Here is a 22,451-nt window from a genome sequence, read left to right on the forward strand (position 1 = left end):
ATGATAGACTACTTTTTCATCATTTAAGAAATGTTTTGGTTCTCAGTCTGCTGTTCACCTCTTGACCTTCATAATATCCATCTTCAGTGTGAATTTGATACAAGTTCAATGAGCTTCTATTTTCTCACTAGATGGAGTCAGGTCTCCTACAATATTTATTAGTCCCAGGCTTTTCAAGTTAGAACAGAATTAGATTTGCCTGAGAAATAATATAAGAATCAGATAATAATTGCAGTCCAATTGTGAGGAAAATAAGCACTGAAAGAGATTTTGGTTTTTTAGTCAGGAAGATAATTGCTTGATTATTATCCTATCTGACCATAGAGAACCTTTTGTGATGGCTTCATCAATCTTGCCATGCTTCTTTTTTATGACTGGCTTTGATTTTATGTCTTTGATGTCGACTGATTATGATATCTTCTCAACACTAATGGAGGTTGCCTGAAGTCAAATTTTGTTGGATGCCGAATCATGTTTGTATTATAAGCATAAGGTTGCTGTTAACTACATGTAGATTCAACATTTTGTGTTGCCATATCTTTTGTTGAAAGTATCCAAATGAATCTTCTTCTTTTCTGGTTTAGATAGATTTAGGAGGTGTCACCAATCGTTCATTTGACTGTCTTCAGCGAAGGTACGCTAACCAAGCATCTCGTTGAAGCTAGATAAATTGTTTCTGATTCCAATTTTTGAAATCTTAGATTATGAGGTCATTAAATCTGAAATCTAGTGATGTTTAGTTCATCTGCTTCTTTTTATGCATGCATCAACGTGAGTGTTATTGTTTGTTCCTATTATGCTACTTCAATGCCTGGGTTGCACTTTCATGACTTGTATTTTTTTAAGGATAAGACTGTTTATAGCGAAGGTTTAGGATCCATTTGGAGACAAACCAAAGAGGATCTGTTAAATAGTGTGAGAGAGTAGTTTAACCTGAATGCCACTGAATAGATAAAGAATGTTCATGTTAGTCCAGTGACTCCTTTTTATCAGTCATGAAAAGGTGAATGTTTGTATCTGATATTTCTTTTTCTTGGTCCAGAACTGAAAGAAAAATATTCTTCGAGTGTCTGTATGCTACATTATTTTACATATCCTCACAAAACCTTCATCACTAAGCCTTTGTCCTCTTCTTTTCTCTTTGGAAATGGTGCATGGAGTACAGTGGCTTTTTGAGAGCAGATCCATGTAGGGTTGGGCAAAGGATAAAGCTGTGGTTGTCACTGCCCCATGTCTTGCACTGTGGGGCATATGATGGTCGCTGTTTGCAGTGGAAGATGAGGTGGAGATAGTAGTGGCTGATATAAGGTGAAAAAAAAAGAGAGGTCTTAACGAAAGATATTTCTTAATGTGGGACATTGGGAGGCCCTTCTTCTTTTGAGGTGTGGCATCAAACCTTTTATGTGAAAGGATGCAAGTGAGACTTGATGTTATAAATTGTAGCTTTCTTTAAAATGATTTGGCCTTTGGTGAACAAGAGAAAAGGCCAAGGGTTTCAAGGTTTGGATCATCACAAATCCATGGAGCTTTATTCTTCTCATTAGCACAGACATGAATTGTCCATGCTGCAAGATAAAGAGTTCCAATTAGATACCAGATTGTTATTGGACAGAAAGAAAAGGTGGGAGGATGAGATGGAGAGGTGCAAGATTGGATATGGAAGAGGGGGTGGAGAAGTTGGAGAGGACAGAACATGTTATGCTATTAGGATTTCTCTTCAGTGTCTCTTCCTTCCCTTGATTGTGACAAATGGATAGAAAGATTGTCATTTCATGAACCATTTCTTTTGTCTCAGTCTCATTTCCCCAGTAGGAGTTGTCACTCAAACACTTACATTATAATGAGCTTGACAAAGGAGGCCTAGAGATTAGGATATAGGTGAGAGAGTTAAAACTATTGGAACTAATCCTCAATTTTCTTTTCCTGCTTGTCATCATGACAAAATAGTAAAAATATAGTTGTCTCATGAATCATATCTTAGGCCTCTTAGTTTCTTTGCAATACAAGATTTTTGATGAAGTGTTTGAAACTAGTTGAATCTGATGTAACTATACAAAGGTTGCTAAATGTTATACCAGTCTATCAAATGGATGACCCACTTGTGAGATGATTGAGCTGGTCTGCATCATCTCTGTGCAGTCTTTTTCATGTGGTCAATCTCTTTAGGCAAACAGTGCCATATCTTTCATCACCATTAATGAACACCCACCAAACATATTACAGTTTAAGTATGATAACCTGCAAAATCTTCTTTTCATTTTGTTGATTAGAGGGGTCCAAGAAAAAGAAGTTATCAGTACTGGAGGCAAAAAGTATTCACCAATCGGTACATTTGGATTCTATTAGAAGACTCCTAAGAACATGGAACATATTCTCATGAACACTAATGATCATCAATCCTTCTCTGCAGAGAGTTCTGTTTCTGTCATCTCCTCCATATGAGCTCTACACCAATGATGATCTGCAAAGTCAGTTTATTTTCTATCTTCTTCTTCTTCCTCTTCAAGCAAAATCTGTCTGAGAGCATTATGTTAAAGCATCTGAATTGGTGAATTTGGTGGGTGCATCATCTTTGGAAAGGTTATCAGTGATAGATCACAAAATGTGATCATCCTTATCATAATGCAATGTGAATGTAATTAAAATTTACTGCGTGGACTGTGGAGTGGAGACAATTAACAGGCTCTGAAAGTTTCCATGTGCTTTAATACCACCAGAACTAAGTTTATATATATTGTTTGGCTAGGTTAAATGTATCTGAGAGCCTCACCAGTCCATTTAGGTGGAGAACAACTCCATGATCCCACTTCTCTAAGCTTTCTTTTGCACATCATTCTTGCATCAAGTTGAAGCCAATGTGTGATGAAGCCACTAGGATATATAATTTAGTCTGCTTTGCTGCTTCCAGTTCTTGTCCTTGGCACATCTGTTGGACTATGCAAACCAAACATCTCCTCAGTACCTCCTTCATTGGATCATCTGACCTTTAGTGGTGTAAGCAAGTCCAAGATTGATGCCTTGTTTAGAGTGCCACTGTGAGAAGGCCTCAGAGCATCAAATCTGTAGCATAGTTCAAAGATTTACCTGGTAATTTTATATTTTGGAAAAAATCCTCAAGGCATATATAATACTCCAAACTCCATCCATGGCCACCAAATAAATAATGTCAACAGTATCAGTGAATATATAATTCTATGGCATGAAATGGAACACAGCCTGAAAGAATTGTTTAGTGGAAGATTATACTAGATGTTGCTTTTGGGTGCCTTTCTGGGATGTCATTTGCTTTTCTATGTTACAAAAGTAGTTCTTGGTAATACTTTGGGAATCTCAACATTTGTTTACTCATTTTCCTTTTTTCCTTGTTTTATTTAAAAGGAACAATTACCTATCACTATTTAAAGCATTGCAAACAAATGCAATTTTTCTGAGTAATTTTTTTTTTTTTGTCAGAGAGGTTGGTTGTCTCTTTAAGAAGTGCAATTGGACATTGTTTGAAATCCCAGATGCCTTGTGTTGGGAGAATCTAACCACTCTACTTGAGATTTCAAAGCTCTCTCTCTCTCTCTCTCTCTCTCTCTCTCTCTCTCTCTCTCTCCCACATCCTTTTTCTCAATTTTTTATTATTGGTTTTTGCTTCCACTTGGTCCACTTTGTTCTATAAATTCCACCCCTCCCCTGTGTTCCAATTCCCTTTCCCCCTCTTATCTCTTGTTAGCTTTCTGGGATTAGTGTTGCTTTATTCTTCTGCAGCCTTGGCGCCCCCCCTGTTTTCCTCCTCCTTCCAGGAGCCTTTGGATTTCTCTTGGGTTCTCCATCCAAGATCGAAAACCCAACGGCTGAATACTGTGTTCTTGCTGCTGTATCTCTGGTGCAGAAGATCAATCATCTACATTTACTTCGACTGCCTGTTATTTATTGGGAAAGCTCTGCCAAATTTTTCTCTGAAGATTCTCTTCCTGAGGTCCCAAAACCTTATCAAAATCTGGCCTTTGCTTAAGCTTCGATCTAAAAAGATCATCTTGCTGCAGGAATCTGGAGGACTTCTTCTTCCTTCTACAAAATCTAATCTTTTTATCTCCCAACCTCTCCTCTCTTTTTTTTTCACATGCAGCATCTGTTTCTCTTGATGTTTCTGATTGATGTCGCCTATCCTACTTGAGATCCATCTCTCTCGGTATATGTTAAATTCCACTCTCGGACGCAGTACCCATCTTGTTCAATCCTTCTCCGTCGTCTTCCTATACTGGTTCTACGTGTTCTCCGAGCTTGTTCTAAGATCTGAGCACCTGCGCCGCCCTGCCCAATCTGCTACAAAGAAATAATCTCCTTTTGTTAGTGTTAATCTTACTACAGCTTCATAATTTACTCGAGGCATTTTTACTTGAGAAGAGCCAAAAAGCTTTCCATGGCTTCTCCGGGTGGGACTTCTTCCGGATCGAGTCTGCTCCAAACCTCCGTCTCCGATGAGGATCTGCAGGCGGCGGCGATGGAGCAGAAGAAGCGGAAGCGAATGATGTCGAACCGCGAATCGGCGAGGCGGTCGAGGATGCGCAAGCAGAAGCACTTGGACGATCTGACGGCGGAGGCGAACCAGCTGAGGAAGGAGAACGGCCGACTCCTTACTTCCGTGATCTTCACCACGCAGCAGCACGTCGCCGTCGAAGCAGAGAACTCTGTTCTGAGGACTCGGATGGTGGAGCTCACCGACCGGCTGCAGTCTCTCGATGAGATCCTTTTCTGCTTTCAGCGATCGCCATCAGATCCATGGAGCTTCGGCTTCGTTAACCAGTCCGTCATGGCTTCAGCCGACAACTTGTTTCAGTATCGACAGCTGAGAATCCAGAACGAAGTACTAATGGCTACAAAGACGGCATCATCAAGCATTCATTGTTTGCTTGAGCTCGAAACAGTGAGGACAAAAGGGTGTGCGCATCTCGATCACTGAGCTCGATATAGTGTCTCAGCTGTGTCGACGTTGCTGGTGTTTGTCTTTTCCTAAGTATCGATGCGTATGGAGACTCATCAATGGCGTCTTCCACTTTTGAATCTTACACGTGTTGAAGTCAGTCCACCAAACGTGTCACCTCGTCGCCATGCAGCTGTCGTGCGTGACGACGCCCACCTAAACACGTGCGTGACACGTGATTCTCCACTAAGTGACACTCCATTTGGTCGTCACCACCGCGGGCAGCGAGGAAGCCATGTCGGCAGAGAGGGAGGAACACGGCGACCAGATCCGGCGGACGGATGAGTGCGGCGACGCGGCGAGGGAGGTGATCGCCGGCAGCATGGAGCACCACGGTGCTTCCCTGTCCGAGATGCTCCGCCGCTCCGGAGGTTCCGGCTCTAACTCGGTCGGCCGCTTCACCTCAAAAGCGTTCGCTTCATCGTCTTCATGTCCGTCTTCATATGTTTGACCGTCGTGCATGCAGCCTGGGTATGTCGAGGCAGGCCGCGGAAGGGAGGAGGCGGCGCGGAAGGAGAAGCTACGCCTACGCGGCGTGCACAAGAGGGAGGAACGAGGGAGCACGGTGGGGAAGCACGAGAAGAAGGGGTTCATGGAGAGGCTGAAGGACAGGTTGCTGGGCCACCATTAGAGATGGACTCGTGTGCTGGTTTCGTACGTGGTTGTCGTCGGTGTATACGTAGCGATGCAGCGTTCGTACAATGTAATCGAATACGACATGGTTTAGATGTGAATTGTACGTATAGTATCGGCTATTGCGATCATTCAAAGGAGGAGAGAGAGAATCAACAAAGAAAAATATATCAAAATTATACAGATAAAAAGTTAAATTTTAAATATTATATATATATATATATTCTCTTACTTCACTTATTCTTTTTCCCACTCCTCCTCCTCCTCCTCGCTCCTCTTTCATCGTCCATTCTTTCCCATCACATTCTCTTTCTTCTCCCTTTCTTTACTCCTCCCTCCTCATTGTCATCTTCCTCTTTTTTTTCTTCTCCTCCTCTCGTCGTCTCTGGTGCCTTTTTTTTTTTTTAAGCATATTAAAAGCTGAAGCATCATTAAAAAAAATAAAATAAAAAAATATGGATTGAAAAATAAAATCTAATAAAATCACCCATGAAGACTTTGTACATCATAAGGGTAGATCAGTATAAGGGTAGGTGGACAGACGCAAATTTTATAACGGATTCAAAATGTATAAATCATAAGGGTACGTCAATTTTTATAACGGATTCAAAATATATAAATAAGTAGAATATATTAATCTAGTTTAAAATTAGTTTAAAAATTAAATAAGATAATTTTTTATATGAATTATTTAAATTGATTGGTATCGACGAAAATCATCATCAACATATGAATCAATACAATATAGTCCATCAATACGATATAGCTCAAACCCAAAGACATAAGAGTATCAGCATCAAGGTTTCGAGGTGCTGCCTATACTAAGATTGATATTGGAAGAAGTTTTCTAACTCAATTTTCATGACACTTCAGTTACTCATCAAGAACTTAGTAGGTATGGATTTTTGTAAAAAACTAGCTTTAAACATGAGTGCCTGGATTACCTTTTATACCATGTCTTATGGGGAACAATATGTAATTTCTCCAACGCTCTCTTCTTAACGTTTTGTTCATGTTGACAAGGGGGAGATGTCTCGAATGGTCTATCTTGGACTTTTATTTACGCACGTGGATGGGATTTTTTTTTTTCTTTTATACTAGTTTTCATGTGACGTTTATGTATTGGATGATAATTGATCGTTAATATATTTTCTATTATTTATCTTTTCATCTAAATACCTCTAATTAAGAAAGCTCGAAGTATGACGATTAATTCATTCGATAAACATATTATCAACCAGTCCTTTCATGATATCAAAAGGATGAATTTTTCTTGACATAAATAAAGTTTTTCCAACTCATATACTTATTTTTCTCCTATATCATTTCATATTTATCTATATTATAGTCTTAGATCACCAATCATCATCTCGTCCTTCCTCCGCTCCCTTCGTTTGTCCTTCCTATCATCACCCTTTTTTTTTCATTTCTTTTCTCTCCTTCTCTTCAAACGTCTATCGTTTCCGTAACATTCTCTTTCTCCGCTCCTTCTCATCGTCATCGTCTTTTCTTCTTCTCCTCCTCCTCTCATCCTCTTTGTGATTAAATTATTTCTTAATTACACAGCATCATTTGAAAAAAAAAATATGGATTGGAAAAAATGAAAATTTTCTAAGAAAATTACACATACATACTTTTTTACATAGTAATATACTAATAATAAGGATACGTCGACAGACACGAATGTAAAAGCGGATACAGAGTGTACAAATAAATAAAAAAACACTAATCGAGTTTGAAATTACTTTGGAAATTAAATAAGATGAATTATTTTTTTTGTGTGAAGTATTCAAATTGGTTGGTAAGATAACGTGGCCGCCGCGTCAGCGCGTCTAGAATTTTCTTCATCGTTCGGGCTGAGGGCACGTGCCTGCACGCGTGCCCAGACCGCGACGACGTTGTCGTCCACACGTAGCCACCTTGCACACGTGTCGGCAGAACTCCATGCAGCCTCATCACGTCGGCCCCGCGTCCCTCCCACACGCTTGCGGGGTTTGAAGGACCCACGTAGCGCCCAAGCCACCACCCTCCTCTTCCTGCACTATTTGTACCCTCCCTCCACACCCCGGCAAGCTTTCACAGAGAGAGAGAGAGAGAGAGGAGAGACAGAGAGGGGGACGACGAGAATGGAGTACTCGAGGGACGAGCATGGTCAACCGATCCCGATGACGGACACGTACGGCAACCCGATCCAGACGGACGAGTACGGCAACCCGATGCCGGCGACCCAAGGATACGGGGTCGGCGCGGGCGTCGCCGGCAAGGAGCAGCACCATGGGGGCGGGGGCATAACCGGCATGCTCCACCGCTCGGGCAGCTCCAGCTCTAGCTCGGTAAGCTCGTCTCATCTTGACTTACAAGAATCATATTGCAGTAGGCATAGATTGACATGATGTCGGCAGTCGGAGGACGATGGGCAAGGTGGGCGGAGGAAGAAGAAGGGGTTGAAGCAGAAGATAAAGGAGAAGCTGCCGGGTGGGCACAAGGAGCATGAGAGCAGCGTCGAGAAGCAGCACGAGAAGAAGGGATTCGTGGAGAAGGTAAAGGAGAAGATGCCCGGCCACCACAAGGAGTAGATTAGCGTACTCTACGTATGTATGGTTGTGTATTTTGTTGTGTTTGTGTTTAACACTCTGCACTCTGCAAGAGAATAAATGGGCGGATGCTTTCCTGTGGCATAAAAAGGGTCGAGAGAGCTGATTCCTCGAGACAAGAACCTAAGAATTCAAACCATGCATCAATTTTCAGAACGATGAAAAAATATTGGGGAAAGCTTAAATTCAACATATTAGATTCTAACAATGAATGTATTGGACAGCCAAAATCACCATTTTCTAATTTACAAAGCTGTTTTTTTTTTTTTAATTTTAATTGATCATCCAAAGAGAACTCACAAATCTTTCATGAAAGGAAGGCTTAGCAGAAATCGGGATCCAAAAGACAAATCATATGAATCGTCCGTTTTAAGCTGTCAATATCGTCATGGTAATTAAACAGAACCGATTGCTTGGTTCATTAATTCAGATGCATAAGCCAAATATGGACGATACATATTTCATTTGTAAGCAACTTGAAGGGATGATGGGATTTGGTCATTCTCCGGCAGTAGCTTCACCATTGCTGGGTTCCTCGTTTGATTTGGGTATCCAAAATGTTAGGGCGGTTGATGCAGCTGCAAACATGACTCTCCTCGGTGCCCACTTTAAGCAAGTCACTGCACCTATGTAACTGTTCCAGGAAGCCACCTGTGACACAATGCAGATTGTGAGTACCATTAGATATACCACCATGTTCGACAAATGATGAAAGGAAAAAAGATCCACTACGTGTCTATAAACAAGTGATTTGTGCTGCCATGATGATGTAAAACTCTTGATGGGGGACTGAACTGATGGCTTTTGTTGCACAGCAACAGCGTTCATTAGGTGAGAATTATATTATGAATGATTGATGTGCCTCCCAAGTTTGACGAATGGAAAAAAAAAAAAAAAATCTGTTATAAGCAAATAAACAGCACTTCAATGATGTCAAATTGTTGCTAAAAATCTTAATCAGAGCTAAATATATGCCAAGATTCATAGGTGAGAACGCTTGACAATGCAGATCAAATTATTGTCACAATGGAAAAGATGACCCTTGTTTTTTTTGACAGAGTGAAGTCCTTGTGAAAAGAACACAAATGCCTTGGTATGTTTATAAACTCACATTAGAATAACATATGAACGAAAAGTTTATTAGCCTGTGAAGATAATTCAGGTCTTCAAAGGAAATTATCGTAGGTCTTCAAAAAGCATCTAAGAAATGGTAAAAAGTATAATACCTCATTGGGCTTGTTGATGTACCAAGCATGCAATGTTCCATCTCCTGAACCTGCAACAGGTAAAATAGTTTTGAGTTATATACCTTCAGAAACTAAACTTCTCCACAAAATTAATTTCCAAATAGCAAGCCATCAAAGAGAGAATAGCAAAATTGAACTTGATTTACATAAATAATTTCTTAGTTGTCCATGGCTCGAACAATCATATTCACCTGCTATTAGAATCATAGTCCATTTAGGTAAAAAGAACATCAGAAAACTACAGAAGCATTGAGCCGTTGATACTGCGTTTTTCTATGTGACCCACAATGTGACCCACAAAAGCACTGGATGCCACCAGATAGAAGGTATGCTTATGGGTAACAGATGCTCTATAAACAACAAAGTCCTATATGATAGGGTGAAGGATCCAAACATAATGCCCCAGATGTAAAGCTGTTAAACATCCAACTTTACCACCAATATAGATTACGGGAAATGTTGTAAATAAAAAGGAGAAAGCCTTTACAACAAACCTACAAAGATGGTAAAACAGAAGTTCCAGATTTGGAAAAGCAGGAAAGAGAGCAGAAAACAATATTTTGATGAAAGATTATATCTGAATTCTAATGATTCAAGAATGTATAGTTTTATCACGGATACAAAATAACTGCTCATACTAAAAGGAAGAGCAACTTTAGGCTAAACTAAGCATTTAAGTGATGCAACAGAGACAGTCACATATAGTTATCAAACCAAGATTACCTGAAAACTCGCAAACAAAAGTAATAAACTTCAGTACAAAGAAATATTCTAAAGGTACTTATTATCAACATATGTACATGGAATACATAGAAATATACATATTATGAAATCCTAAACTTTGCTTAAGCAAGTGATCAGAATAAATAGGTATCTAGAAAATGTATATGCAGATTGATTAGACAACTCGTTATCATAAAATAACTTCTTACAGATTCTTGACATTCAGAGCATAAAACATATAAGTAAAACAAAACTGAATATGGATTATATCATAATTTATTGTTGAAAAGGGCAACATGTAATATGACCTGCCACCACATATTGCCCATCTGGAGTAAATGTAGCCTCGGTTGTTAAATTTGGTGATGGCTCCAAACTGAATCCACAACGCTGAAGAAGACCCAAGGACAAAATCCATTATCCATCAAAATATTGCCTCAAAACACCAAGAGAAAAAAGTAATGTGAGGATTTATACAAATGTTGGCTACTTGTTAGCATCTTATGTTGCAGTTGAAAGAAACTACTACAAAAATATCAAGAATAAAGTCATGAATTACTTGCTATATGTAAAAGATAATTTGCAACATAAGCATTAATATGAAGTCTCAGCCACCTGAATACTATATCAGAAATAAAAAAACTTGATGAGCTATACAACAATAACAAACTGGTCCTAAAGCAAACACAGAGTTGTAGGCATCAGTTCTCAAGGTTATGCTTGTGCACGTACAACGAAATCCAACAAAGATATAGGTACAGGTATTACTGAAAGGGAAGAATTGTCACTGTGGGTGTATCTGATGTGATGACAGCCCTCAGATTTTTAAAAGGTGATGGTATTACAACAAAGAGGTATTGTAACATTGAGAACTTGTAAATGATTAAAAGAAGAGGAAATATGTAATTTTAATTGGGACTCTAAGATGCAGTCTGAAACATTAAAGAGTTGAGAATTTTGAACAAACTACTCTGCAGACTTATGAAGTCCATTCACTTGTCACATATATTGGTAGAAAAAATATGAGAATATATCATGTAGCATAATAGTTTGTCTAATCACTCAAAATGACAAAAAATTTATGGCTGAAATATCAAATATCCAAGTGAGATTTCAACCTTATCTCCTCCATAGGCATCTAGAATGTAGATATTGTTATTTGTGGTTGTCAAAACCATAGACCTGCCGTCATTGCTGAATTTGATATCACAGACCTCAGCAGTATCTCCACCAACAAGAAAAGTATCAAATGGACCCTAAAAGATACCCAGAAGGGTCAGAACATATAAACTATAACAAAGTACAGAGTTTCTGAAGTGCTGAGGACCTTGTCATACGAACGAGAATCAAACAATTTGATAGCACCCCCTTCCATTGCCACAGCAAAAACAAGGCCTTGTTGATCATAAGCAACAGTGGGCCTTCCACGTAACCGCAGAATTCCCTGAAGACTAAAGCAGTGAGCATGAATCAAGTTCAGATAATACTATGTATATCTGAACTACAAATTGCTTTGAAATAATTAATCTAACTGCCATTACTTTTAGCATCCAAAACAGTATTTCAAGCATAAATAAACTCTGACCTGGCATGCATTTACACGGAGATCCCATATTCTTACGCTATGGTCAAGAGAACCTGACATGAAGCTGTCATTTATAGGAGACATGCACAGTGAAACAACTCTGCAAGAATTGTGCAAGAGCTTGTTAAGAAGATACAACATAGATGCTCAACATCCAAGTATTAGTAGTGGCATCATCGAAGAGAAATTTAATCGTTACCTCTGCTTGTGCCCCTTGAAGTACCGTAGGCAACGATTATCATACAGAGATAAATATCGCAATGATTCTGTTAAATAAGAAGTATATAATCAGATGCATAAACTACAATTCCTTTGGAATAATTTGTTTTGGTAAAAAGCTGGGCTCATCAAAATAACACCATTTGTCGACTCTATATTGTATCTTGATGAGCACAAAATGGAACTTGGATGGTGTGTAAAGCAAATTCGATCAGCACCATGCTTCTTGTGATATGTGGTCTTCAGCAGCCTGCATGCAAGAGCAAGCTTGACTCAATAATATGGTCATAGAAAATGAAAAAAATGAAAAAAATTTACTTTTCCCCAACATTTGTTGTATCACCCAAGTTGATATGGTACGGGTGGTACAAACCAGTCTGACTGGCGACCAAGACGTGGATCGCCTGAGTCTCCGTCAACACCCCCCAATATATCGTGTGTCAGTATACTAGTACAAACCGGTATCTACCAACCCAACAAGCCCCCAAGATGGCTCCAATACCCAAAATGACTTTCAGAAAAACCCTGCTTTTTCCCTCCATAACCCAAATATGGATAATAGCAGACTAATATTAAAAATGCACAATGTAGAAATAAAAATGAATTATCGAGATAGGACATCAGATCAACTGCATTGACATTTCTATGCAATGTACTGCTAATTGACGAGTGCTCAGTGACAGATATTTGAAATTCAGATGGCTGTTAAACCAGCTTCAGCATGCAGCCATTTGAGCTTCAAGCATGGTAATAATTCCTAAAAAGGTGCTCCTAATGCATGAAATTAAAGTTAAGAACAATCTTCCGGTGTTATCCTTGATTCATCTTTTGTGCAAATTAAATATGTCAACATCACAGTCAGACAATCATAACCTCCTAATGTCACTATAAAAATAATAATATCTTTCCAGTTGTTGGTTCTTTATCTCCTCCAATATCCTTAAAGGTCCCCACAGACATGTGAAGTCCCCAATTCATGATATCAATATACCATGAACCCAGCCTAATGAGATATAAGATAAACTGTTTACAGTAGTAATTGCAGAAAAAACAAAACTGTCTGGTCAAAGTCTACCTAGGGTTGATGACAAGAAAATAACTAAAAGAAATTGCAATCAATTTTATATGGTAAGCACCATAATTTAATGTTGAATATACCACATAATAACCAGAGATTGAAAATATGCACAAAGGCAACTGGTAAAACTTACTCACTTAGCATTTGCAATATCATAAAGGCGTATAGAGTCATCCTCACTTGCAGTAATAAGAAGATCTTCCGTTCGATGAAAATCAATAGAACTTATTTTCCCTGCCTACAACAAGTAAATATTATATTTGGCAAGGAATCTTAACCAATTTAATAGAACAGGAGCTAAAAAACAATGACAGAACATGATATAGTGGCTACAACGTAACAACATGAAGTAATATTTACCAAAATAGACCCAATTGCCCATTACATACAACTGTCAAGTCAAAGTGCACATGCATGAATATTCACAATCATAAGCAACATCTTTCATGCCATTGATTGAAGGATTCTATCATTATATCAGAATGGTCCTGGTGCAGTCATATGTACGATAACATGTAAAAGAGAAAACAGCTACTACCCATAATTTTCTGGTCGAATGGCTGTTATAGATAAATAGCTGTTAGTGATAGTCACAACCTTCGATTTGTTGCTCATATTCATCATTGTTCATCAGATAAACGAATTTGTGCTGTGAATTTGAATCATAGTGACACATGGCTACTTCTACAATTACTTCTTTTCTGATTATTGAAAAAGTAATTTCTTCGATATCAGAAGCTATTTCCTATAGTAAATCATAATGGTCCATCATGACAATCTTGGAGGGTTGATAACAGTATGTTAATCAGTTTTAATGAGTTATGACAGCTCTAAACTGTTTCCATAACAACTGCTATAATGGTGCTTGGAAACCTCACCTCATGCTACTTACTATTCATGTCTCCCACTGTGGTGGAGAATAATTACCCAAAAGACTGTAAAAGAATTTGAAAATGAAGCAATAATTGCACAGAACATTGCATTATGTCTAGTATGTAAATAATAAAATACGGATCTATTTCAGCTTAATCTTTTCTCTAACTTATCCATCAAGCTGAGTGGGACACTTATAAGAACTACTTTGGACAATGCCAAAGTTTCATGGTCTTCAGCAAGGATAATACCCAAAAAAAACTACTTTGTACAATACCAAAGTTTAATGGTCTTCAGCAAGGATAATACCCAAAAAAACTACTTCGGAATAAGTTTCCTTCTTTAACATTCTCACACCAAGAATTGTTGTGCCAATTAACACCAAAAATAGTACAATGCCAAAAAGGTACAGCACCCATGTTGACCTGTTTTGGAGGTAGTCACATATGGCTAGGCTAATGTTTGGTCTGTGCTGCCTGACATGACATAAAATTGTGTATGCTACATAATACAAACATGCCACATATCATGAAATAGTAATCCCAGTTTCAAGAGTTTAAGCTTCTTAGATGCTTTGCTTTTGGCTTGTACTTGTTGTAAACTGACTAAAGGATTTATATATACATCCTTGACAATCAGGGAATGAAGATTTTTGTAGTGCCACACTGTGGGCACACTAAAAATTCAATAGATAGTTATAGAGCCCATGCCAACCTTGCAATCCTCATGTTGATTGGTGTGTCATGTGGGCACAATATTGTTCCATGAATTTAAAACCTGCTGGATGAGTTATCAAAAATTCATATAATATTTTTTTTTAAATTTTCATTAAGATACCAAAAGTTGCTATAAGAGATATTGGTTGGATCTTTGTCTTTCTTTGCTTTGACAAATTTCACTAGTGTAAAAGGAGCCTATGACAAAAGAAATCATATGGCTGCTCAAAGCTAACAATGTTGTGTGCCTAAAAGGCTCTCTTTTGGATATGTTAGTATACCTAATTTAGTATGGTTTAGGCAGGATACGTATAGGATGATGTTGTTCCTATCTATGCGGTCCAAGGGAAAAGAAACCATTCAGGTCCATTTAAAGTGGTAAGGTTACCATGGAAAGGGCTAGACTGTATTGCTTGGATTACTTTATTTTGGATGTGAAGCCCCTCATCTTCATTCTTTCCCTTTGCTTCTGTTCATCCTTCAGTCTTTTCTTGCTGCTCAACAGAATACCAAACAAATATCTGTAGATTACAGTGATCAATCTTGTTTGCTTTTTTGTTTTGCTGTAGTTACAATTTTCTCTTTACATGTTTCGTACCAAATGTCAACTTAATTTTTTCACCACAGTTTCCTAGTTTTACATGTCTACAACTCAATCATCAGCCTCCGCTACAGTTGCTGACTTTTTCTATTAAGAACCAATGGAATCCTAAGAATCATCTAAAGAAGAAAAAATTCCAGTACCAAATAGAGACAACAACATCCATCTCTTGGAACCAACTTATACTCCAAAAATTCAATAATTAGTCTCAGTCTCCATCAACCATTCATCTTATGCCTGTTCTATAAGACAATGCAGATTGCATCAGATCTCTCAACAGGGTTATTTTCCAACAGATTACGCTTATAACCAACCATCACTAACGCCTCAATCCCTAACTTCTCATGAAAAGAACAACTAGAAGTTTATGAATGATTTATTATCAGAATATATAAAGATCCTGACTTTTCAGACCTATTGCCGCCACCATCAATTAAGAGGAGCAAACAAGACGCTATCACCTAGAAAAGGACCGACTCGTGCAATCAACTAATTCCAAATAGAAGGCATCAAAGAAACTTCTGATCCTTGAGTATTCTAGCACCAGAGAAGGACATAATCGAACCATACAAACGAAGACGCCAAACAAATACGACTGAGTTCAATCGACGAGGTATTAGCAAACAACACAGATAACAGAAGAATTGATATAGAGGAGACAATCACGCACGTAGTCCGTGAAGACGGCGCCAACGGCCATGCTGCGCACGGTCTCTTGGCTGAGCTCTGTGATCGCAGACATCTCCTCCTCCTCCTCAGTTTTCTGTGGGTGGGGAACAGAAGGAGAAGAAAGGTTTTTTGATCAAGATAAACTACCAAGAAAAGGGAAACAAAGAGATTAACGATTGCTTCTGGGTAAGAATCCGTTGACAGAAAGAAAAAATCGAGTAGTGATGAGACGTATTACCGATTCGATTCAGCTGTGCTCTCCGGTGAGCGAGCGAGAGAGAGAGAGAGAGAGAGAGAGAAGGGGCTTAACTGATCAAGGGAGAACGGGAATCGAGATCGACCGGGGTCGGGAAGAGGAAACCCCAATTGCCTTTGGTTCTTTTCTTATCTCGAACCCGTAACTCGGTCCGGTTCGACATTTATAAGCTACAATACATAAATAAATAAAATATTAGAGCCCCCTTCTTATAATAAATATGATCTCTTCTGTGTTAATATAATTACAGAATGTATATATTAAATCATTATAATAAATATCAAAAATTATTTTTTATTTTATTTTCTTTAATTTTTAGTTCATCTCATTTCATAGAGAAAAGGAAGAAGAAGAGAAAGGAGAAAAGGGAGTAGTTGTAGATATAAGATAAAATGATTTTATTAAAATTAAGTTATAAATTGATGACATATAGAATAATTTGAAGTTGGGTTATAAATAACAAAAAGAAGATTACAAATAGTAATCTTCAATCATTAAAAAAATATATTATATTTAATGCTCATTTTGGGCTTTGTATAACAACACACTGATTTACAAGTGAGAAAAATTATATAATATGGTTTCTATTTATATAGAAAACCAAACACAAAACAATTATAATTATAATTATATAATATGGTTTGTATCAATCTTTACATTTAAATTACTACTTAAAGAAATTATAATGGTGTTGTACTGAAATATACATGCAAATCTAAATCACAAGGGGACCTGAACAGGAAGTAGCTGTTTGGAGAAGAAGAACAATAACAAAGTACATGTGCCACCCGTGATCTATCTCAACAATCTTTTAGATGATGCATTTTTGACATGAACACAAAATTGGATGTATACTCTCACTGTTTGTACAATTGAGGAGGTAGAAAGATCAGATTTCTTGAAAGAACACAGAGTCTGACGTTGAGAGGATGAGGAGATGAAGAGGGCTTGCTGTTATTCTTATGACTCAAGGACACCTGACGCTCCTTCCTGGTCCTCCGAAGTAGAAGTAGCTCCCCCAGGCTCTGTTGATCCTTGCTTGTACGTCATAGCAATTTGGGTGGTCGGCGAGGACACGGAGGTTGGTCACCGGGATCAGGCTGTTGTCCCAGTCGACGACCTGCAAGTTCCGGAAGTAAGCAGCTCGGCCGAAGCCTTCTCCGGCGTGGTGGCCGCTGCCCATCTGGGTGGCGGTGTGGAACCCGGATGGACGGGTGTTGAAGATCTCTCCACCGTACTGCACCATGGTCGCGTGCCCTGCGAGGTGGCTGAACAAGGAGGACGGCCAGTAGCCCACGAGCACGCCGGATCCGAACTCCAGCCACCAGTGTCCATGGCTTGGATCCTGCAGTCCACAGCATGCAGACACCGTACTTACTCCTACAAGCCACAGTTGTATTCTGAACCTTTGCGCATGGCACATATAATATTCATGCAACTATATTGGATCAGTACTGATCAGGATGATACAAGTAGATCAATAGTTGTTCTACTTTTGCTGAACTCTTTCAGACTTCAAAAGGGAAGTCTGCAATGTTTCCTAACACTTTTCTGACTAAAACCTAATTCTGTCAGATGATGGGGATCCAATGATGTGCTTCCAGTTCCTCGAGTGAAGATTGTTTCTTGACCATGTCTTTTGGGTGTAATTGTTATGTGAAAATATGAACTCGATGCACAAACAAGTGACATCTGACATCCAAGACTTTCCACAGAGCTCATCTTTTAGTCATATGACCAATCCTCAAAAGGTAAAGGTAGCAACTAAGTGGCCAGCGGAATCCAAAGAGTGCACTGAGGCATATTAGTCCCCTTGGCAAGTAAAGACTATGTAGGGTGCTCTCTCTCTCTCTCTCTCTCTCTGTACTTGAATTACTAGAAGCTTAAACAGTCATCCACTTCATCACATAGGTACAGAAAAGCATTCCCAAAACTAACATCTTTGCTAATTGAAAGTAAAATTAAGAGAACCATGCATTTAATGTAAGTTTTGAGATAGTTCTTAGTTGTTGACATAACTGACCTTCCAAATCAGTAGACTGATGTCAAACTGCCTGCCATTGTAAGTCGAGGTTGGAGATATTGCAGCTCCGATAGCAATCTTGTTACTTGTTTGGATGAAGCCCGAGCACAGGAGGTTGTAGCAGCCTGTTGCTTGATATGCATCCGTCTGTAGAATATATTTCAAGACATAGTGCAAATTAGCTATCAGATATATAAGATTTGGATGGAAAACTGTGTGCTATATATGAAGTTAAGGCAAGAAGGACTGCTTACTGTCCAATAAGTGAAGAATCTAGGAGAGCTATCTCCATAAAGCTGTGGGCTCACCTGGAAAATACAGCAAAAAAAAAGAAAGACTTAAAGAAGTCATTATGAATAAAATAGTTGTTCTCAATGTTCTACATTAAACACTGCCAACAAATATTCAAAAGGACCAAAAAGTATTCTAGTTTGAGAACCAAAATGAAGAACAGAAGACAATCTTAGGGAGTGGTTTTTGAGCTGGATATTAATTATTACAATACTCACTGAGTCATGTGGATGAAAGGGAGCACTTCAGTCAAATAAAAAAGATAAAGGTTAATCTACATCAATTAAATATCAATTAAAGTGTTATAAGCATTTATTATGATTATAAGAACATGACAAGTATTTTAGCCATTTACATGTAGCTATGGCTAATCAACATGAGTTCTTCGAATGTATGTTTATGGGAGTAATATTTCTGCAAGATCCCCTAAAAGAAGTGGAACATTTGACATGTTATTAGTACCTGCCATCCAGCTTCGATGGTGTTGAGATCACTGCTGAAAGATCCTGAGATGACCCATATTTGTGATAGGCTGAACTCAGAAGAACTGGCCACCCGAGGTGCCCACACGCTTAAGCTTGCTTTTGCTCCATAATATTGATATCCCACAGCATACCCTACTGCATGCTGCAACCAAACAGCCTGTTTCAGCAAGGGCATCATCACCTCACAAAGTCGATAAAGAACTTGGATGAATTGCTTCCACTGATCTCATGTTTGTGTCCTAGTTTAATGTATCCCGATATCCTTAGTCAAACTTATTGGCCTGCAAACTGTGATTGACAGTGGAATCTTACTACCCAAGTCAACTGGATTGCCAGATCTTTGGTCCTGTAGATAATGTAACTTCGGTGCGAGAGAAAAGGTAAATCTTCATATGTTGTCATGGCCATGGTTAAGGAGAGTAAATGGTGAAGATGATGTCAGGTCTCATCTTTCGGTTTAGTCTTAGATAGTCTATTTGTAGGCTGTGAAGAAGAGGGAGAGCTGATGAAAGAGGCTGGTGGATCCATTAATATGTGGTTTATGATGTAGCAGCAGGTGGGTAGGAAGGACTCGACGCACATTTCCATGGAGTTGTTGGCCTAATTACCTCATGTCCGGAGCCCTCCGAGACTCTCCGTGTTCTTGCTGCCGGCTTTCTGCCGAACCTCCTCACGGAGCTGGCTCGCAGGATGTCTTCTTCCTTGGTTCTCCGGATCGGAACCGTTCCTTCGGGGCATGTCCCGCCGGAAGTCCTCCATAACTGGATGCTGTCTTCGCCGTCGGCCAGGACGCTGGCTTCATGGCCTCGAGGCCTCTCTGGTGGATCTGGATAAGGTCGATGCGGAGTACTCAAAGATATGTTCGACGAAGTTTCTGGTACCATGGGTTTCAATCCTTTCAGCCTGGGATGATCGAATGCTGGTTGGAGGTGAAACGGAACGCAGTCGATAACATCACCATCTGGACTCTGTGCAGCCAGCAAAAACCAGGGTTAAGATTAATCCCTTCGAAGAAGAAGAAGAAGAAGAAGAAGAAGAAGAGAGTGCCTGAATTGTCTTGAGAGAAGGCCGATTGAGGCTCTTAAGAAAGGCTCTTATCCTCTTGTACTTGCGAAGCTCGTTGCGAGGGCGCATCGTGTTGTTCGCTGCTGATGCCGAGAGGACACTAGCAGCAGCTGCAAGAAGTAGCAGCAGCTCAAGGAAGAAGACGACATGGATGGAGAAAGGCCTGCGGTCGCTACGAGCCATGTCTTTGGGATCTCGGGACACTGAGATCCTTCTTCTACATCAGCTGTCCGCATCTACGTACGTTGGTGTGCTTGTCTTCTTCCTGCGCCATCATTAGGTGCTCTTAAGCACCCATCTTGCCTGTATCCCCATTGATGCACAGCTTGCATCTCTCTCTCTCTCTTCAATAAATGTTGTCTCCCTCTCCCCACGCTTTACGATCAGCTCGAGAATGGAAGAATCAGGTTCTGAAGTCCATTTCTCACAAGCCTGAGGCAATAAAAAATGAAGTTCTGGTCGATCTGCAGCTGTTAATATAGAATTCCTCCCCCATGTGGGCGTGTCCAGGAAGAGGGAGTAATGAAGAGGGAGAGTGGGGGGGTCTGCTCTTTCTTTTTCCTCGGTTTCCTTTTTCTTTCTCTCACATCATGGATTATATTGGTAGGTGGAGAAAAAAGGAGGGGAGGCATTCAAGAGGAGTACCAAAGCCAGCAGCATCTTTAGCTGTTCCTCTCATCTTTTCATTCTCTTTTGTGCTGGTGTTTATATGCCCATGCTCTTGTGGTTCCTCTCATTCATTTTGCTGTTCCAGCAGGAGTCAATGCACTTGATTGTGAGGCTGGCAACTGTGTTGCTCTCACACTTCCCTAGTTATTGTGTTTTGGTTCCTCATTTCTATCTGCTCTTCCTACACTCTTAAGGTGCAAGCTCAAATAAATTCCACTTGATTTGAGCTTGCTGATAATGAGTATGTTTAGCCTCCTGTTGGTCATCTCTTTAGATTCATTCTGAACCAAGGAAGAAGATTTATAGTACTCAAAAGAACAATATAGAGAGTCAACAAAGTAAAATATAGCATAATAATAATAGTATGACAGTAAAAGTAAAACATAGGGCATTAGTGGTACAGACCTCTATTTGATTCTCAGTTGGTCCATCCTATCATAGTATGAACAAATAAAAGCCTCCAAAGATGTGAATTTTATGTGGTTTAACCTTTCATTTGTCTCAAGCAAACTGACAAAGACATGCAATTGCTCAACAATTTCTATTATTTCTCAAGAACCTGTTTGTTAGAGGATCAAAATTATATCGGGTATTATCGGACTTAATCCAAGAATAATGAGTTTAAGTTTTTAAATTGTATTGACGTTCGATGCATGATTTATGATTCGGTTCCATTCGAATTCGAACGAGTCGAATGATTAAGTAAAATTTGATGAGATCGATCGGTCATAATTGGATCATAATAAAAAAAATCAACATATTTAATATACTCGACTTAATAATTTAATAATGAGCTTAAATTCTATTGTCAACGAGAAATATATAACATGATTATTAAATAGATTTGTCTCAATAATTGATAATTAAATTAATTCCTTGATGGAAAGCATTGCTTTGTTAATTCGATTTCTAAGAATGGATCAATATATAATTTTATTTTAATTAAAATTTATTTCATGAAGATCTTAGATTTATGTTATGCACTATAATGTTTTATTCATACATAATGATACCAAATTAAATTTACAACTCCCTAAGATTTTATTTTCTTTGTCGATCAAAATGAATGACATCGAAATTTATCTTTTTTGTTTATTCTAATACAAAATATTATTATTACTAAGCCAAGCACGAAAGTTCGCTAGCCTTTTGCTATCTAATGATTACATATTGCCTCCTCTCTCTCTCTCAGTCGGCAGGCGTGTCAACGCCCAAATCTGAGGCCAAGGCGAGGCTGTTGCTGACCAACTTCTTGAGGACGCTGGCTTCCTCGGCGACCGGCGACACCATGCCGGGGTTCTGGCTGAAAGTGTCGCGGCAGCTGCCCGCGTCGGTGAGCGCGGCCGATATGTCGGCGATGATGTCACCGTGCGAGCCCGCCCCGGACTGCAGTTTCTCGACCGCCTTCTCCAGGCTTCCGACCGCGCTCTCGTAGCTTCTCTTGCACACCTCGAGGGTGGCCCTCTGGTTCGCGTCGGTGACCGAGTGGGCCAGGATGGTGTCGACGGCGGCCGATACTTGCTTGGCTGTGGACGCGGCCTCGGTCACGGCGGCAACGGTGAGGGCCTTGGCCGACGTGGCGGCAGACGAGATGGCGACGGAGGTGCAGAGCTGGGGCGCGGTGACGTAACGGCATGAGGCGGTGGCGTCGAAGTTGGAGCTGGCGGCCCACACCAGGAGGAGGAAGAGGAGGAAGGTGAGAATGAGTGCGGTGGGTTTGGCCATCGATGCAGGAACTCAAGCGCTGCTTGTCAC

The 22,451-nt window shown here is 39.6% G+C and overlaps 6 protein-coding genes across 10 annotated transcripts; 3 read left to right on the forward strand and 3 right to left on the reverse strand.

The window, feature by feature from the left end:
- The first annotated feature begins 4,408 nt into the window (after positions 1 to 4,408).
- Positions 4,409 to 4,948, forward strand: LOC135672058 (bZIP transcription factor 11-like). Its single transcript, XM_065180510.1, has one exon. The coding sequence runs from the start codon at positions 4,409 to 4,411 to the stop codon at positions 4,946 to 4,948; it is 540 nt and encodes a 179-aa protein (XP_065036582.1).
- Positions 4,947 to 5,712, forward strand: LOC135645816 (probable dehydrin LEA). The gene is made up of 2 exons (XM_065164593.1): positions 4,947 to 5,357; positions 5,436 to 5,712. The coding sequence occupies exons 1-2, from the start codon at positions 5,205 to 5,207 to the stop codon at positions 5,598 to 5,600; spliced, it is 318 nt and encodes a 105-aa protein (XP_065020665.1). The 5' UTR covers positions 4,947 to 5,204; the 3' UTR covers positions 5,601 to 5,712.
- A 1,930-nt stretch (positions 5,713 to 7,642) lies between these two features.
- LOC135645812 (dehydrin Xero 1-like) lies at positions 7,643 to 8,286 on the forward strand. The gene is made up of 2 exons (XM_065164581.1): positions 7,643 to 7,935; positions 8,005 to 8,286. The coding sequence occupies exons 1-2, from the start codon at positions 7,729 to 7,731 to the stop codon at positions 8,176 to 8,178; spliced, it is 381 nt and encodes a 126-aa protein (XP_065020653.1). The 5' UTR covers positions 7,643 to 7,728; the 3' UTR covers positions 8,179 to 8,286.
- A 245-nt stretch (positions 8,287 to 8,531) lies between these two features.
- On the reverse strand, positions 8,532 to 16,284 carry LOC135645802 (protein ANTHESIS POMOTING FACTOR 1-like). Of its 4 annotated transcripts, none has more exons than XM_065164561.1 (11): positions 16,146 to 16,284; positions 15,909 to 16,001; positions 13,186 to 13,286; positions 12,111 to 12,220; positions 11,951 to 12,017; positions 11,752 to 11,851; positions 11,494 to 11,610; positions 11,285 to 11,422; positions 10,475 to 10,556; positions 9,423 to 9,472; positions 8,532 to 8,847 (listed from the first exon to the last, which is right to left on the reverse strand). In XM_065164561.1, the coding sequence occupies exons 2-11, from the start codon at positions 15,978 to 15,980 to the stop codon at positions 8,695 to 8,697; spliced, it is 990 nt and encodes a 329-aa protein (XP_065020633.1). In that variant the 5' UTR covers positions 15,981 to 16,001; positions 16,146 to 16,284; the 3' UTR covers positions 8,532 to 8,694. The 4 variants fall into 4 exon arrangements, with proteins under 4 accessions (XP_065020633.1, XP_065020638.1, XP_065020647.1 ...); XM_065164566.1 differs by having other exon boundaries at positions 16,218 to 16,241; XM_065164575.1 differs by having other exon boundaries at positions 13,182 to 13,282; positions 16,146 to 16,197.
- Positions 16,285 to 16,896: 612 nt separating this feature from the next.
- Positions 16,897 to 20,581, reverse strand: LOC135645797 (protein neprosin-like). 2 transcript variants are annotated; one of them, XM_065164547.1, is made up of 6 exons: positions 20,010 to 20,581; positions 19,571 to 19,930; positions 18,940 to 19,119; positions 18,441 to 18,494; positions 18,187 to 18,333; positions 16,897 to 17,508 (listed from the first exon to the last, which is right to left on the reverse strand). In XM_065164547.1, the coding sequence occupies exons 1-6, from the start codon at positions 20,208 to 20,210 to the stop codon at positions 17,131 to 17,133; spliced, it is 1,320 nt and encodes a 439-aa protein (XP_065020619.1). In that variant the 5' UTR covers positions 20,211 to 20,581; the 3' UTR covers positions 16,897 to 17,130. The 2 variants fall into 2 exon arrangements, with proteins under 2 accessions (XP_065020619.1, XP_065020624.1); XM_065164552.1 differs by having other exon boundaries at positions 18,940 to 19,104; positions 20,010 to 20,573.
- A 1,303-nt stretch (positions 20,582 to 21,884) lies between these two features.
- On the reverse strand, positions 21,885 to 22,421 carry LOC135672059 (putative invertase inhibitor). The gene has a single exon (XM_065180511.1). It carries the CDS (start codon positions 22,419 to 22,421, stop codon positions 21,885 to 21,887), a length of 537 nt encoding a protein of 178 aa, XP_065036583.1.
- Between the last annotated feature and the right edge of the window lie 30 nt (positions 22,422 to 22,451).

This window comes from Musa acuminata, chromosome BXJ1-4, assembly GCF_036884655.1.
Source record: "Musa acuminata AAA Group cultivar baxijiao chromosome BXJ1-4, Cavendish_Baxijiao_AAA, whole genome shotgun sequence".
Taxonomy (NCBI): domain Eukaryota; kingdom Viridiplantae; phylum Streptophyta; class Magnoliopsida; order Zingiberales; family Musaceae; genus Musa; species Musa acuminata.

Coding starts and splice junctions, on each gene's coding strand:
- LOC135672058 (XM_065180510.1), top strand. CDS start 4,409: ATGGCTTCTCCGGGTGGGACTTCTTCCGGATCGAGTCTGCTCCAAACC.
- LOC135645816 (XM_065164593.1), top strand. CDS start 5,205: ATGTCGGCAGAGAGGGAGGAACACGGCGACCAGATCCGGCGGACGGAT. Junction 5,358..5,435: donor GAGGTTCCGGCTCTAACTCG/GTCGGCCGCTTC, acceptor TCGTGCATGCAG/CCTGGGTATGTCGAGGCAGG.
- LOC135645812 (XM_065164581.1), top strand. CDS start 7,729: ATGGAGTACTCGAGGGACGAGCATGGTCAACCGATCCCGATGACGGAC. Junction 7,936..8,004: donor GCAGCTCCAGCTCTAGCTCG/GTAAGCTCGTCT, acceptor TGATGTCGGCAG/TCGGAGGACGATGGGCAAGG.
- LOC135645802 (XM_065164561.1), bottom strand. CDS start 15,980: ATGTCTGCGATCACAGAGCTCAGCCAAGAGACCGTGCGCAGCATGGCC. Junction 12,221..13,185: donor TATGATATTGCAAATGCTAA/GTGAGTAAGTTT, acceptor TCTTGCATGCAG/GCTGCTGAAGACCACATATC. Junction 8,848..9,422: donor ACATCAACAAGCCCAATGAG/GTATTATACTTT, acceptor ATTGTGTCACAG/GTGGCTTCCTGGAACAGTTA.
- LOC135645797 (XM_065164547.1), bottom strand. CDS start 20,210: ATGGCTCGTAGCGACCGCAGGCCTTTCTCCATCCATGTCGTCTTCTTC. Junction 18,495..18,939: donor CCATCGAAGCTGGATGGCAG/GTACTAATAACA, acceptor TGTATTTTCCAG/GTGAGCCCACAGCTTTATGG. Junction 18,334..18,440: donor GATTCTTCACTTATTGGACA/GTAAGCAGTCCT, acceptor TATATTCTACAG/ACGGATGCATATCAAGCAAC.
- LOC135672059 (XM_065180511.1), bottom strand. CDS start 22,421: ATGGCCAAACCCACCGCACTCATTCTCACCTTCCTCCTCTTCCTCCTC.